This window comes from Rhizophagus irregularis, chromosome 2 (assembly GCF_026210795.1).
Source record: "Rhizophagus irregularis chromosome 2, complete sequence".
Classification (NCBI taxonomy): Eukaryota; Fungi; Glomeromycota; class Glomeromycetes; order Glomerales; family Glomeraceae; genus Rhizophagus; species Rhizophagus irregularis.
In genome coordinates, this window is record NC_089430.1 from 1,040,063 (window position 1) to 1,056,119 (window position 16,057).

Below are 16,057 nucleotides of genomic sequence, written 5' to 3' on the forward strand. Positions count from 1 at the left end.
GATAGTGATGTAGTATATATAAATTTATTGATATGTGATAACGAAGTTAATAATTTATTTTATGTTTATTTTGATTAGGCAATTACGCGTTAAATGATAGGATGATTCAAAATATGTATATAAAGTGCCTTTTTATCTCTTGTCCGATCTTTAATAATAAATACCATAATGAAAAGATTTAAATTTTTACAAATTTCTCGGGATGCACAATACTAGATCTCAACAAAAAGAATCAGATTCCCGTTCTCACTCACATCGTTCTCATCAACGATCCCATTCACGTTGTTTCCATCGTCGTTCTCACTCACATCGTTCTCATCAACGATCCCATTCACGTTGTTCCCATCGTCGTTCTCACTCACGTCATTCTCATCAACGATCCCACTCACGTCGTTCCCATCGTCGTTCTCACTCACGTCGTTCACATCGTCGTTCTCATTCACGTCGTTCCCATCATCGTTCCCAACCTCGTAGTCGTAGTCATTCCCAATCTCGTAGTCGTAGTCATTCCCAATCTCGTAGTCGTAGTCATTCCCAATCTCGTAGTCGTAGTCGTTCCCAATCTCGTAGTCACCGATTACGACAACAACATACCTCTCTATCCCATTCTAGTTCCCCTATCCGTTCACGTCGACATCATCGATCACATAAATCACAATCTAGATCCCACAGTTCTAACCATCATCGATCCTATTATGAAGTATCTGATTCTAATGATCAATTTACCACTCTCTCATCCAAAGATTCATCACCACAAAATAGAGGGAGATCATTAACAAAAAGTAATATTATTTTAAATTAGTCTTAATTACATTTCAAAACATATACCGATTTAACATAATTATTATAGGAACACTTACAAATCAATCTTCGATATTGCAAAATCAACCTTCCTCTTCAATTACTCCGGCTCTAAATAGCGGTATTATTTCCCTCACGCTCCTATTCTGACTTACATGTAAAAAAAAAAAATTTCAAAATGAATTATATTAAATACTGACTTATAATAGGTGGCGTTGAAAACCAAGAAATTCAAGAATTAAGAAATGTAATCTTAAATCTCACACAACGCTTAAATAACCTAACCGAAAAAAATGCTAGTCATGAAGAACCTTTAGTTAATCGTCCCAATAGAAGCTTATCGCCTATTCTTATTAGAGAACAGAAACGTGAGCTGCCACTCATGTCAAGTAATTATAAGAAGACACTTCACGTAAATATACATTTTTATTAAAATTTATCTTTATTAAATTAAATATTTGATCATTTAATGACTGTTTTATTAAATAGGATGAAGTAGTCCATATTCTCAATAATCTTAATCAGTCGCTTCAATTCGACCTATCAAAGACGTACAGTGAACAAAAAAAAACAATAGAAAGAAAACTTTTGCCAGCAGTAAAATCGGCCATGAATCCTTCTATTGTAGCATATGATATAGAGATAGTAAGAATCATAAAACAATTGCATAAATCTCGCCGAGAGATTTGGAAACTGCAAAAAGAGGGTAAAATGCCGGAACATACCAAAAGACAACACATGATATCCAGAAGGGATCAGGTATAAAATTCATTATTTAATAATAAAAACATATACAATTAATTAATTTTTTAATTTACTCTTCAATAGAAGATGTCCTGGCGCAGAAGAGGATTGCAGCACATGATATCGACACGAGACAAACTTTTGACTGAATGCCAACCTCGTAACTTAAAATGGGAAGAATTTATCAAAGATTGTATAAAGGCGACTAATACTTCAGACATACACTCGGACGAATGGTCCACAGAAGACGAGGAATTAGCAAACAAAGAACGCAGTAAAAATACAAGATCAGGTCGATTAATTAACAATAATTCAGTAATAAAGATTTACGACAAGAAGTGGCGGTCGTCGGGAGTATGCGAAGTCGTGATGTTATTAATGAATATAACATTTATGCTTAATAAATTATAAATTTTTATTAGATTCAAAAAATTCTACATCGATCGGAAGAAATTGGTATTAGCATCGGATCTGGTCTAAGTCGTCCACGTTACCGCTCAGATGAAAATTTTGACAAAAAAAGCAAACCAAAGGAGAACATTCCCAGTTGGTGGATTTCGTCAAGCTGGATTGCACAAGAATCTGACGAAGATGGTGATGAAGAGGATAATAGTGACGACGATAACAATGACGATAACAATGACGACAATAACGACAAAGATAAAAACAATGCTAGTAACGATAAAAATGACAATAACGTTAACGATGATAATAACGATAAGAATGATGACGATAAGAAAACCGATAATAATGATTATATTCTTATCGATGACAGCGATGAAAAGGATGATCCATTTCGACTAGTGGTTCCAAAAGAAATTATTAGGGGATCAACTACTAAAAAACGTTCTCTTTTAAAAAGTGAAAGAAAATAGTAAGATGATTATAACACATAGTAATGATAAATATAGCAAGAATATAATAATAAATATATCATAATAATAAATATAGCAAGAATATAATAATAAATATATCATAAACTGCAAAATAAAAAAAACGTATATTACAATGTGTTCATATAAATTAAAATTGGTCAATAATAGAAAAAAACGGGTAATGATGAATTATGAAAAAATCAAAAATAGAAAGATTCTGGCTTACTCGAAATAAAAACAGGCATAGGTTATTTTAAGTATTGTTTTTACCGATCTATGAATCGGCATTCCTTTTCAATTCTATTTGTGATCGAAATAAAAACAGGCATATGTTATTTTAAGTATTGTTCTTACTGATCTATGAATCGGCATTTCTATTCAATTCTATTTGTGATCGAAATAAAAACAGGCATATGTTATTTTAAGTATTGTTCTTACTGATCTATGAATCGGCATTTCTATTCAATTCTATTTGTGATCGAAATAAAAACAGGCATATGTTATTTTAAGTATTGTTCTTACTGATCTATGAATCGGCATTTCTATTCAATTCTATTTGTGATCGAAATAAAAACAGGCATATGTTATTTTAAGTATTGTTCTTACTGATCTATGAATCGGCATTTCTATTCAATTCTATTTGTGATCAAAATAAAAACAGGCATATGTTATTTTAAGTATTGTTCTTACTGATCTATGAATCGGCATTTCTATTCAATTCTATTTGTGATCGAAATAAAAACAGGCATATGTTATTTTAAGTATTGTTCTTACTGATCTATGAATCGGCATTTCTATTCAATTCTATTTGTGATCAAAATAAAAACAGGCATATGTTATTTTAAGTATTGTTCTTACTGATCTATGAATCGGCATTTCTATTCAATTCTATTTGTGATCGAAATAAAAACAGGCATATGTTATTTTAAGTATTGTTCTTACCGATCTATGAATCGGCATTCCTTTTCAATTCTATTTGTGATCGAAATAAAAACAGGCATATGTTATTTTAAGTATTGTTCTTACTGATCTATGAATCGGCATTTCTATTTGTGAGAATGGCATGATTATCGCAGTCCGATTCTGCATGAATCTGCATGGTAGTATAAGTCTATTGTGCCAATTTATAAATCGGCACTTATTTTTTGAAAAATTATTATACGAATCAGTACAATAGGCAGTCTGATTTGGGAGATTATTGAAGAATCGGCAGGTTCTGATTTAAAAATCGGCACTTCTATATGTTATGAATCAGCATGTTTATTTTCATGCCGGCAGTCTGATTGTGATGATATTTTGTAAATTTATTTACAAGTCGGCAGTCCGATTATTGTTTGAATCGGCATGATGGTTTAAAATGCGGCATTCCTATTTTTTGTCATTAAAAAGAGGAATTTCTATTTTTAGCAATTCGTGCCATAAAATCGGCTGAATAAAGCCACGAATCGGACAAATACAGCCAAAAATCGGCAGTCCGATATTTGACTGATTTTTACTTATTTGACGTGTGTAATAGATCAATGATCGCAAAAAAATATCTATGATTTTTCGAAGAACGAGGAAAATTATAGAGGAGGATGTTCTAGGAACCTAGGTTCATAGGGCAAGAGCCCTTAGCTGGGCAAAGCCCACGGTCAGTTTATAGTCCCGTTGTCCACTTATTATGCTAACATAATATATGAAAGTCCCCTCTGAGAGAGTTTCATTTTGACCTATGTTGCCTATGTTATCTCTCCCGAAGCTTTTCACATCTACGTTATTTTTCTGCAGTCACTCAAAGTCATGTGATTTCTGAGACAGCCCGTCCTGGAAATTACGAACGGTATGATCTGTAAAAATTTCAACGACCAGAAGTCGTCAAAGTTACGTGACTTTTATCGAAATTTGTGCCCATTTGGGGCAGTTTCCGACTGGGCTTCGCCCACGAAGTGAATTCTATTCACAGAATTTAATAGTTACCAATAGTTACTTAATATGTACTGCAGCTAATAACGCAGTATCAAAAAGAGTAACTGTTATACCAAACATTGTTACCAAACGATTAATTGATCAGCATAATATTTTTAGTTTGGAACCAACAAAAATCACATATCACAGAATATACATAATATTTATTTCTGATGAAATATTTTGGTAACGATAACGATACATTGTTGATAATAAAGAATGTTTATTCCTCATAAATATCGGGATATTATACTGTCTGACCCGTTATACGCTGATGATGGCACTTTTATTATTTCTGGATCACGTGAATAGTTTACGTATGTGTAAATACGAATTAAATACTTGAGAAGAACATCTTAAAAGAGCTCAACAAGCTAAATGGGAACAGAAACTGCAAGAAGAACATCTCCCAATGGAGGCCACTAAACAAGCCTTGTAAAAAAAGTCGATCCATTTTTTATGTTCCATCTTTTTTCCGTAAAAGGCTCATATTTCCAGAATTAATAACCTTATATCGCGGAATTTATTGAATTATTTACATTTTTCGTGAATGGATCCGTGAAAGGCTCATTTTTACGGAGTTTTACAGAAATAACGGATAAAATTTTTTATAGGGAAGCTGATATAGCTGAAAAGAAAAGTAAAAGCCGCATTTATTGGCACCAGTTGGAATCACGTTCTCATGCGTCAACCAGATTAACATCTCTCAGTAATTATTATCATAATCATATGACACGACATCATAAAGAATATACGAAAGCTTCAGGTGACCGTAAACTTCAAAAGAAATTACGTCAAGAATTGAATCAATTTACCCGGCAGTTTCCTGGTATAATCTTTTATCACATCGTAACCTGATTAAAGAGAAACAGCTCCGCTATACTTTTATATCTGTTTTTTTTTCCTTTTTACCCTTTTCGTTATTTGGAGTCAGTTACCCCTTTTAATATAGATTTTCTATTTCTATGTCAGTATTATACCTTAATGGTTTGGTTTATTTACTTTAACAACTTAGAATAGTGTGAATCATTCCACCTATGACAGTATTTACAGGTGGCAGCTTTTAGTCGAAAGAAAAATACGGATTATTAATTTTATTTTTTGATTGTACTAGAGATTTTCTTTTTTGGTACCCTTTATTATTATATTCCCTATTTGATTCGGTCGGATTTCTTGATAGTTCTCATTATATTTTTAGTTGGGGCTTGATTTCTTTTTTTCAATTTTAATTGAGGCGAAGTTTTATATTGTGTGTCATCAGGCTGGATGTGGGAGGTGCAAGCACCACCCACCTCCGGGTCTACAACCCGTCGCAGTACCTATATAGCCCCTACGGGGCTCAGGAATCCCCATATATCCGCCACAATCTGGGATAACATCTGGAACAAATATATATACCAAATAACTAGAAAACAATAGAAAAGGAAGCAATAACGGATATAATGAGAGGGTTGTCCCAGATGTGGCAGATGTGGCAGATGTTTCAGAAAAATTATGAGAGGACATCCCCCCAGAAAAAGTTTTATTTTTACCCCCCAGATCTGCCACATCCGGAACATCTGGAACAAGTCAGGATTCCATCTAATAATCTGTTGGAAGCAGTGAGATAGCAAACCAGGTAAGTTAGCAGGTAAGCCCCTAGAAGCAAGATCTATAGAGCCAGTAAGACCAACCCCGTCCTGCCCCCGTCAGAAAAAATAAGTAATTGAACAATGGGTATACCATAAGTAACATACAATGATGAACTTACACGCAGCCACTTCTCTTACCGAAGATCTTGGTCTTGATCTTGTAGACATCTATGGAATCCATAAATGGATCCAAATGCAGGCATCACCTCTCAACAACCTGGACATAGTAAGAGAGATGGTCAGAAACCTTCCAGTCAAAGAATTTGGAAAGCATCTCAAGATAAACAGACTCTGGTACAACTGTTGTAAAGCCAAGTTATGGAAGCGGCATAAAGAAGCCGAGGAGGCATACAACAGGGCAGTAGAAAAGAAGGAAAAAGCGGGGGATGATCTTGGTCAGTCATTTGAGGAAGAGGGTATTGGAAATCGTGAACTTCATGAGCTTAATTGGAAGGCATATCAAAAGGCTTGTAAAGAGTTATTGGAAGCTAGAAAAGAGCATTGTATGGTAAGGTGGGCTGTTGAGCGGTGTGGATTTCACTAGATATATGTGGATTGAAAAGGGGGAAGGGAAGATTTAGAGCAGTCGTAAAGGTTCGTGGTTTATAGTTTTTTTTTACCCCTAGAAGATAACCAGATATAACCGAAGGACTGCAGAATTGCAGGACCACAGGACTAAAGGAGGATAACCGGTGATAACGAAGATTATGGTGCAGTAAAAATCACGAGATTCAAAAATCAGATGATTAATTAGTAGATCAATCATTATGTAATCAAATAATTTTGTAGATCTGATTAACGTTACAATTGTTATTTTTGTTATTTATATTATTTATGTTATTTTTATTATTTTTATTATTTCTTTTATTTATTACATTTATTTTATTTACTTTATTTATTTTAGTTATATTATTTTCTTTATATTTTATTTTTATATAAATATCTTTTGATTTTTTTAAGTTAAAGTGTGTGTCAGTGTGTCAGATAGATAAAAAATAGATAGTATAAGTTAGGGATTAACTTGTATTAACTATTTAATAAACTCTTATATTAAAAACGAACTGTGATTGTGTTATATTTTGCATATTGTGTTTTTGCGTGTCTTGCTGATATAAACTACATTATAGCTATTGACTCCCTAACGTTTAGTTATAGTTGACAGAGTCTGAGACGGACCTGTTAACAAAGTGGTGATTCCTGCCAGGTCATAAGAGATTTATGATCATACAAGATCATTTCGAACAACAATTACAATTAACTACTCGCCATACTGCTCAACATCTTTCAAATATAAATCCACCTACTACTGTAGATCATTCTTGTCGTATCTGTTATCCTTCACCTCTTGTTTTACCACCTGCCTTTCAAAATTTCTGGAATTGGATTAGTAACTACTTCTTTGCAGTTAGTTATACCTCCTACACTATAAGGGCTTTACCTATCTTCTGTCAAGCATATCAATTAGATAACAATAGAATCAAAGGACGTTTTAATTCTATCTAGTAAACTACTTTTTAGTATTAGATACCAGCAAAGACCTGATCCTATCAGAAATCTAGTATTTTTCTTTTTCAATCTTACTCATAGAACAAACTATTTTAATAATCCTGTTACACCTCAATTAGTTGCTCAACTTAACACTGATATCCAAACTGAAAGAAATAATAACCCTAATAATCTCATAGATAACCCTCCTGTTTATAATCAAAATATGGCTGACGAAGCTGCTATCACCAATGCTTTGCAAACTGTTTTTGGTAATAATGCTGCCAATCTTTTGAGCAGAGGAAGTAATATTGCAAAAATTGAACCCTTTTCTGGAAAAGAAGATGAAGATCCTATCGAATGGTTAGCTATTTTTGAAAAGGCTGCTGCTACTAATGGTTGGACTACTCCTGAGAGAAAACTAGCAGTTGCAGCTTCTTATTTAAGAGGTGCTGCATCTGATTGGTATGATACTAATTCTGCTACAATAGGTAACTACTGGGAATCTGAACAAAACACTGGCAATAATTTTACAGACCTTTTTAAAAAATATTTTGCAAATGATACTCGCAAAAATAAATGGTATCAGGAATTACTCACCTTAAGACAAGGTAGTAATGAAACAGTAGATGATTATGCCGCTAAATTCCAAAGGTTATTAAAGAGAGTTGATACTACCAATGCTATTCCTGATGCTCAGAAAATTAGAATGTTCCTTTTTGGATTAACTCCTACTATCACTCCTATGGTACATTTACAAGATGCTAATACTTTATCTGATGTCATTGGTAATGCAAGAAAAGTTGAAACCGGATTAAATTACGCACATTTAGGACCAAGTGTTACTGGAATTGCTACTAAAGTAGCTACTGTATCAACCACACCTGCAAAAACTGAAAGTCCTCAAATGGAAGCAATTGAAGCATTAACTCAACAAATGCAGAAACTTTCACTTAACTATGCAAATTTATCTAGTGCTTTATTAGCTCAAACTCAACCCATTCAACCACAACCTGTTAGAAGAATCCAACCTACGAGATATACTCAACCAAATAATTTAACCCAAATTTTCAGACCTAATAGACCCAGAACTGATATAAGAGATATCGAATGCTACAGATGTAGAGAAAAAGGACATTACGCTAGAGATTGTATGTCAGAAAGAAATGCAAGAAGACCTCAAAGAAGAGATGCTCATTATTTGGAAACATATGAAGAAACTTATGATTCTTATGATAATTATTATGAAGATGAATATTATCAAGATTATTACGATGACAATTATGAGGAAGCTGAAGCCTATGTTACTACTCGTTCTAGATCTCAACCAATCACTAACTATAGGCCAAAACCTAAACAACCAAGAGCTGTAGAAAATATTATTTTATCTGAATCACAACAAGAACAGAGATTGAGAAGACCCCAACCAAGACAAAATATCAATATTCCAATGGATGAAGTTATTGAAACAACTGCTACTCCTGCTGTTCCACCAAAAAGAACTGTTAAAAAAACCCCAAGAATGCCCTCAATTATTGAACAGATGCCTCCTTATCGCATTTCAGATGACATATTAAATATGCCATCTTCAGCAAAGATTGGACAACTTTTGAAATATAACGACCAAAAGAAAGATTTTGCCAGAATTTTGAGAAGACCACCTAAGACTCAAGAAACTAACTATGTAGATAGAATCTCTGATTCAGAAGAAGGTGATACTAGAGACACCACTGCTGTGAAATGTGCAGTGAGAATTAAAGGAGATCCTGTTTATGCAATTTTAGATTCAGGAGCTGCTGTTTGTGTTATCACCAAATCTCTTGCTCGAAAGTTGAGATTGGAAATCACTAAACCCTCCAACACTATTGTAGTCACTGCGGATGGGACAAGAAACAGAGCCTTAGGACAAATAGAAAAAGTACCTATAGTAATTCAAACTCTCCTTATCCCTACCACTTTCCATGTTATTGACTCAAAGGATGAAACCCTACTCTTAGGAACTGACTGGTTTAGGCGTACCAGAGCTGTACTTGATTTCAATAATAAATCAGTTCAATTGACTTTCCTAGCTAAAACTATTCTTGCACCTATTTCAATTCATATTGGAGAAGTTTCCAGATATGTATCTTTCCAAGAAGAAGAAATTGACAATGAAATAGACGAAATTTTTGATGAATATGAGTATGAGGATGACCTAATTGAAAAAGAGATTCACCTTCTTAATAGTGAATCAAGTGAAGATGAAGAAATATGGGAACAATGGTATCAACAACCACTAAACTATAACCCTTTGGATGAAAAGGAGGAAATTCCTGACCAATATAATTTATTAGAAGATATTTTAAATGATTACCTAACTGAAGATGATGAAGATAAAACTAATAATCCTGCACTATTCTTAGCTCAAGCAGAAAAAGGAAATGAGTGGAATATCCAAAAAGACCTACATGTTGGACCGCTTACAGATTATCAACAGACACAATTCCAACAAGTATTGAACAACAATGAAGATATTTGTGCAAAGAGCCAGACTGATATTGGGAGAACTGGATTAATTAAACATCAAATCCACACTGGAGACGCTGCACCTCAAGCAAGAAGTCCCTACAGAACTAACCCTAAGAAGAAAGAATTCCTTAGAGAAGAAATAAAGAAGTTGGAACAACAAGGAATGATAAAGAAATCCATGAGCCCATGAGCTGCACCAGTAGTAATAGTAGACAAGAAAGGAGGAGACCTGCGAATGTGTGTTAATTATAGACCGCTCAATAAAGTTACAAAACCTGACGCATATCCCTTACCTCGTATCAATGATTTGCTTGAATCCTTCAGAACTGCTAATTGGTTCTCTACATTAGACCTTGCTAGTGGCTTTTGGCAAGTGGAAATGGATTCTAAAGACAAGGAAAAAACAGCTTTTATAACAGATTTTGGATTATATGAATTTAACGTCATGCCTTTTGGATTGAGGAATGCTCCAGGAACCTTCCAAAGGTTAATGAACTATGTATTACAAGAGTTTTTGGGAAAATTCGTGGCTGTTTATTTAGATGACATAATTATTTACTCAAAGACCTTTGAACAACATCTGGATAATATTACTCAAGTTTTCCAAGCGCTCAGAAATGCTAATTTAAAAATTAAGCTGAAGAAATGTTATTTTTGCCTTCCTAGTATTGCTTTCCTTGGACATATCGTAGGAAGAGATGGTATAAGAGTTGATCCTTCAAAAATAGAGAAGATTAGAAATTTTCCTGCACCCACCTCTGTTACTGAAATTAGATCGGTTTTAGGATTATTCTCCTATTACAGAAAATTTATCAAGGATTTTTCTAAAATTGCGAAGCCTATCTCTAAGTTATTACAAAAAGAAACTTCATTTCAATGGACAGAGAAGCAACAGAAAGCATTTGAATACCTGAAAGAAAGATTAATCTCAGCACCTATTTTGAGGTATCCCGACTTTGAACAACCTTTTATTTTATATACTGATGCTTCTGGAACAGGATTAGGAGCTGTACTCTCTCAAAAAGATAAAGAAGGAAAAGAATATGTAGTTGCTTATGCAAGTAGAAGTTTAAATAAACATGAACAAAACTATGCTGTAACAGACCTAGAATGTTTGGCTATTGTATGGGCAATTAATTATTTTCAGCATTATTTAGGATTATTACCTTTCTCAGTAGTTACTGACCATTCTGCCCTCAAATGGTTACAAACTTCAAAAATTCCAACTGGAAGGAGAGCGAGATGGATTATGCAACTACAGCAATATGATTTTACTATTCAGCATAGAGCTGGAAAAGCCAATGCCAATGCAGATGCTCTCTCAAGAATTAATCCAACAGAAAAACCTATTAATTCAGCTGAATGTTTTCTAGCAATTATTGGCGAAGAAAAGAATATTTATGAAGTACAAAATGATGGATATAGTAGACCACAAAGAATTCCTAAGAAATTCAACATTATTCAACCTGAATTTAAACCTGAATATTTAATTAATGAACCATTTTGGGAACACTCTCAAAGGAAATATCGATTTAATTTCTTTTCCCATCTTTATTAAATTTTCTTTTTTTATTTTATTATTTATTATTATTATTTATTTATTATCTATATAATTATCCAATTCAATTATTAACCAATTAAAACAACAAAACCTTTAATAATAATCAATCAAAACAATATGGAACTACAACAATACCAAAACCTTTATCAATATTTACAATCACAACAACTACCACCAAATTTAACAATACAACAAAAGTGCAAATTTATTAATTTTTCTAAAAATTTTATCATCAAAAATAACTTTATCTACAAAATAGACAAAAGACAACAAAACAATTTACTCAGAGTAATCAGAAATTATGAAGCAGAACCTGTTCTTTTTATGATGCATAATGATCCAACAGCTGGACATTTTGCTACAGATATAATGTTTGAGAAAATACGTTCCAGGTATTACTGGCCTCAAATGTATGAAAATATAAGAGCGTATGTTCAAGCATGTGATCAATGTCAAAGAAGGGGAAAGTATAAAAGAACAGAACCATTACACCCAATACCTGCCTTTGAACCTTTTTATCAAATTGGAATAGATATAGTAGGACCTTTACCACGCTCTAAAAAAGGTAATAGATATATTGTAGTCGCAATAGATTATTTAACAAAATGGCCTGAAGCGAAAGCCTTATCAGAAGCTACAGCAGAAAATGTTGCTACCTTTATTTATGAAAATATTATTTGTCAACATGGATGTCCTTCAAGAATTTTATCAGATAGAGGATCTCATTTCAATAATAAAATGATCGACAGTCTTACCCAGCGATTTCAAATTAAACATCATTTTTCTACTCCTTATCATCCACAAACAAATGGATTAGTGGAACGATTTAATAGAACACTATGCGAAGCTTTAGCAAAAACTGCAACAGATACTGATGAATGGGATTTATTTATCGCACCAATTTTATTTGCATATAGAACCAGTAAAAATTCTTCAACAAAAATAGAACCTTTCTTTTTAGTATATGGACGATCAGCAAAATTACCAATAGATAATGATGATAATTTGTGTAATAATTCTGATACTTTATTAAAACGTGTCAAACATTTAATTGATGATGTACCACAAATCAGAGAAGAGGCACGTGTGCAGATCAATAAATCACAGCAGAAACAAAAGGATCGACATGACGCAAAATTAAAGAAAAATATTTCTTACCAAATAGGAGACAAAGTTCTTTATTTTAATGCAGCTAAAGAAAAACAATGGTCTGAAAAATTAGACCCTAAATGGAAAGGACCATTTTACATCCATCAAGTTTTATTAAATGGATCATACAAATTAAGAACTTTGGAAGGACGAGTTTTAATAACTCCAGTTAATGGAACGTTACTTAAATTATATCATGATCGACAAAATTGGCAACCTATGGTTGTTATAAATAATATAAAAAGACTAGACGTTCAGTAAATAAGAAATAATTTTCAAAATGACTCCAGTAGATATTTTCAACGATTTAATGGAAATTGAACCAATAGAAATAATTTTTCCTGAAGATCCTGTAAATGACGAATCATCATCAGACCAAAAATTTATCCAATACTATCAATTATTACAAAGATATTCACGACTAAAAAGGAGACAATACACTTTATTTTATGCTTATAAACTTGGACAATTATTAGAAAATCAAATATTATCACGTGCTTAGAAAACTTTATTTAGATCTAGAATGACGACACACTTTTATCAAGGATGTATTAGAACCTATCATATTTTTCTTAATATAGGAGTAGAACAAATATTTAGAACAAAATTAGTAACTTTTATGATGTTGAAAAAGTTAAAGTCACAAGAATTTCGATTATTATGTGGAGCTGAATTTAGTTAATGATAATCCTTAAAATCGATAAATTAATCGTAAATGATTGACAAAATTAGAAATCAATGATGATCGACAAATCAAATTAGTTTTTATGTTGAACAAACTGATCAAAAATGATCAGCATGAATATGCGACTCAATGCCCCAGAAAATTTACAAAATTTTTTTAAAAAAAAAAAAAAAAAAATTTTTTTTTATCATATATATATTATATTTATTATATAACAAAATAATAAAAGATGATTACATAATAGAAAAGAAAATTATACGGAAGAAGGAGGATTACGAGAATTATCTCTATTTCTAAGCAAAACTATCATCCCTTCAGCCCTATGGTGTGCAGCATTTCTTTCCCGACGCAACCTATTGCAATCTTCCTTCAAAGCTGAAATTTGCTGACGAAAAGCAAGATGTTCATTTACTCTCTCATTTTTAAGCCGTTGAATGAAATCGTCACATTCCTGGATATCATTCAACATAATTTCATTCTCGGTGACCAGTTGATACTGTTCGGAACTAGTAAGAGGAAGAGGAGGAGGAGCTTGTTGTTGTTCAACTAATTCGTCATGTGACGAAGCTTCTTGGAGTTGCTCCTGGAGCGACGATAATTGTTGTTGCAGTTGTTGAACTTGTTGTTGAAGTTCTTGTCGCACCTGAGATTCTTGAGAAGATTTTATAATCGAAAAATCTTCTCGGACTTGTACTTCCTCCTGAAGTTCTTGAACTTCTTGACGTAGTTGAATTATTTCTTCACGAAGTTCCCTGTTTTGAAGAAAAAATTCAGAGGCCACTCGAACTGCCCTTTGTGATAATTTTTGCGTTTCCTTTCCTTCTTCTTTTTCTTTCTTAGATTTGCGAACAAAAAACTGCTTATTATGGTTTTTTTGAGAACTACATTTATTTTTCTTTTTAGTTAGTCTGATACGTTCTCTTGGCGTAGATTTCTGGTTATTGTATTTTTTGTATACCATGATGACGAGAAAAGAAAGGAGACGAGAAAAATCTTAATTAGGTTACCAGATTTTCAACATTTATGGAAAAAAAAAAAAAAAACTTACAACAATTTTCTGATGATTTACCAGCCCATCCCGATCCCATAATTCATGATTTTCTTTTAAATTGATAATGAATTTCTTCCCAGAATCGATGTCACCCGTGTCCTGATCATTTGATAGCCACATTTGAGAAGGCTAATACCTTAGCTTTACATGGACTTTGGTTTGTGTCCCTTTCGAGGGCCTACTGTTTTGGTATTACATGGATGACCAGTTTTTTTCATTTACTAGCGGGTTGGGAGTGAAGTGAAAAGAAAAGATAAAATTTATTTGGCTTTAATTATTTTTCGTGGGAACTCAAAATTTAGTGAGGGAGATTTGATAACGAAGATTATGGCGCAGTAAAAATCACGAGATTCAAAAATCAGATGATCAATTAGTAGATCAATCATTATGTAATCAAATAATTTTGTAGATCTGATTAACGTTACAATTGTTATTTTTGTTATTTATATTATTTATGTTATTTTTATTATTTTTATTATTTCTTTTATTTATTACATTTATTTTATTTACTTTATTTATTTTAGTTATATTATTTTCTTTATATTTTATTTTTATATAAATATCTTTTGATTTTTTTTAAGTTAAAGTGTGTGTCAGTGTGTCAGATAGATAGAAAATAGATAGTATAAGTTAGGGATTAACTTGTATTAACTATTTAATAAACTCTTATATTAAAAACGAACTGTGATTGTGTTATATTTTGCATATTGTGTTTTTGCGTGTCTTGCTGATATAAACTACGTTATAGCTATTGACTCCCTAACGTTTAGTTATAGTTGACAGAGTCTGAGACGGACCTGTTAACACCGGGTAGGAATGCACATATTTGGAAAAAATATATTCAACAATTGAAGATTAGGTAACTATAAATTAGTACTCGATTTGATAGAACAAAAAATGACTGCCCAAACTAGCACTCAAGCTCAAGTTATCCCCAAGTTCGGTGAACAGAAGAAGGCTTTTAGTATTGATGAGCTTAAACGGCTCATTAACGCTGCTAAAAGTATGAGTGACCTTGATCAAGCTAAAGGTTATCTTTGCAGTTACTTTATCCCCTGCTCCAACCTGCATGGAGTCTTCATGTGGCGGTCAGAAATCAAAAACCTCGAGCACATCCCCGATAAAAATATTAGTAAACTTATCCGTCCAATTACCAAAGTCTTTTACACACAATCCGAACAAGGTCCCTCATAAAAGGTTGAATTTAATATTAACAAATGGTTTATGATCGAATATAGTACTGTATGTGTAGCTACCTATGACCCTCAAAAATCTCGTATCTTTAAACTAGGTGGCCAACTTTATCTCAATATCTTCCCAGGATTTCTCTATGTCCTGCGTCCGATATCCACTTTTGAGTCTACAACCCATCAGGCAGTTAAATTTATCTTCTTTCACATTCAAAATATCTGGTGTTCAGGCAATTGGAATCTTACTGAGTATATCATAAAGTGGTTGGCCAGTGTGGCAGCTGGAAGGAAAATGTATTCGATTCTCTACCTGAAATCTGGACAGGGTTGGGGTAAGAGTATTATAACAGATTTCATTCAACGTAGTGTTTTAGGTACTCAACTTGTTTATAAGACCAGCGATCCTCAAACGATTCTTGGAAGTTTCAAT

The 16,057-nt window shown here is 32.9% G+C and overlaps 2 protein-coding genes across 2 annotated transcripts; both read left to right on the forward strand.

Moving 5' to 3' along the window:
- Positions 1 to 202: 202 nt before the first annotated feature.
- On the forward strand, positions 203 to 2,420 carry OCT59_011672 (uncharacterized protein; the record flags this gene model as incomplete). Its single annotated transcript, XM_066133930.1, has 6 exons — positions 203 to 782; positions 851 to 922; positions 1,011 to 1,213; positions 1,291 to 1,560; positions 1,630 to 1,860; positions 1,968 to 2,420. 6 exons carry the CDS (start codon positions 203 to 205, stop codon positions 2,418 to 2,420), a joined length of 1,809 nt encoding a protein of 602 aa, XP_065989245.1.
- Positions 2,421 to 6,104: 3,684 nt separating this feature from the next.
- OCT59_011673 (uncharacterized protein) lies at positions 6,105 to 6,542 on the forward strand (the record flags this gene model as incomplete). Its single annotated transcript, XM_066133931.1, has 1 exon — positions 6,105 to 6,542. One exon carries the CDS (start codon positions 6,105 to 6,107, stop codon positions 6,540 to 6,542), a length of 438 nt encoding a protein of 145 aa, XP_065989246.1.
- Positions 6,543 to 16,057: the final 9,515 nt, after the last annotated feature.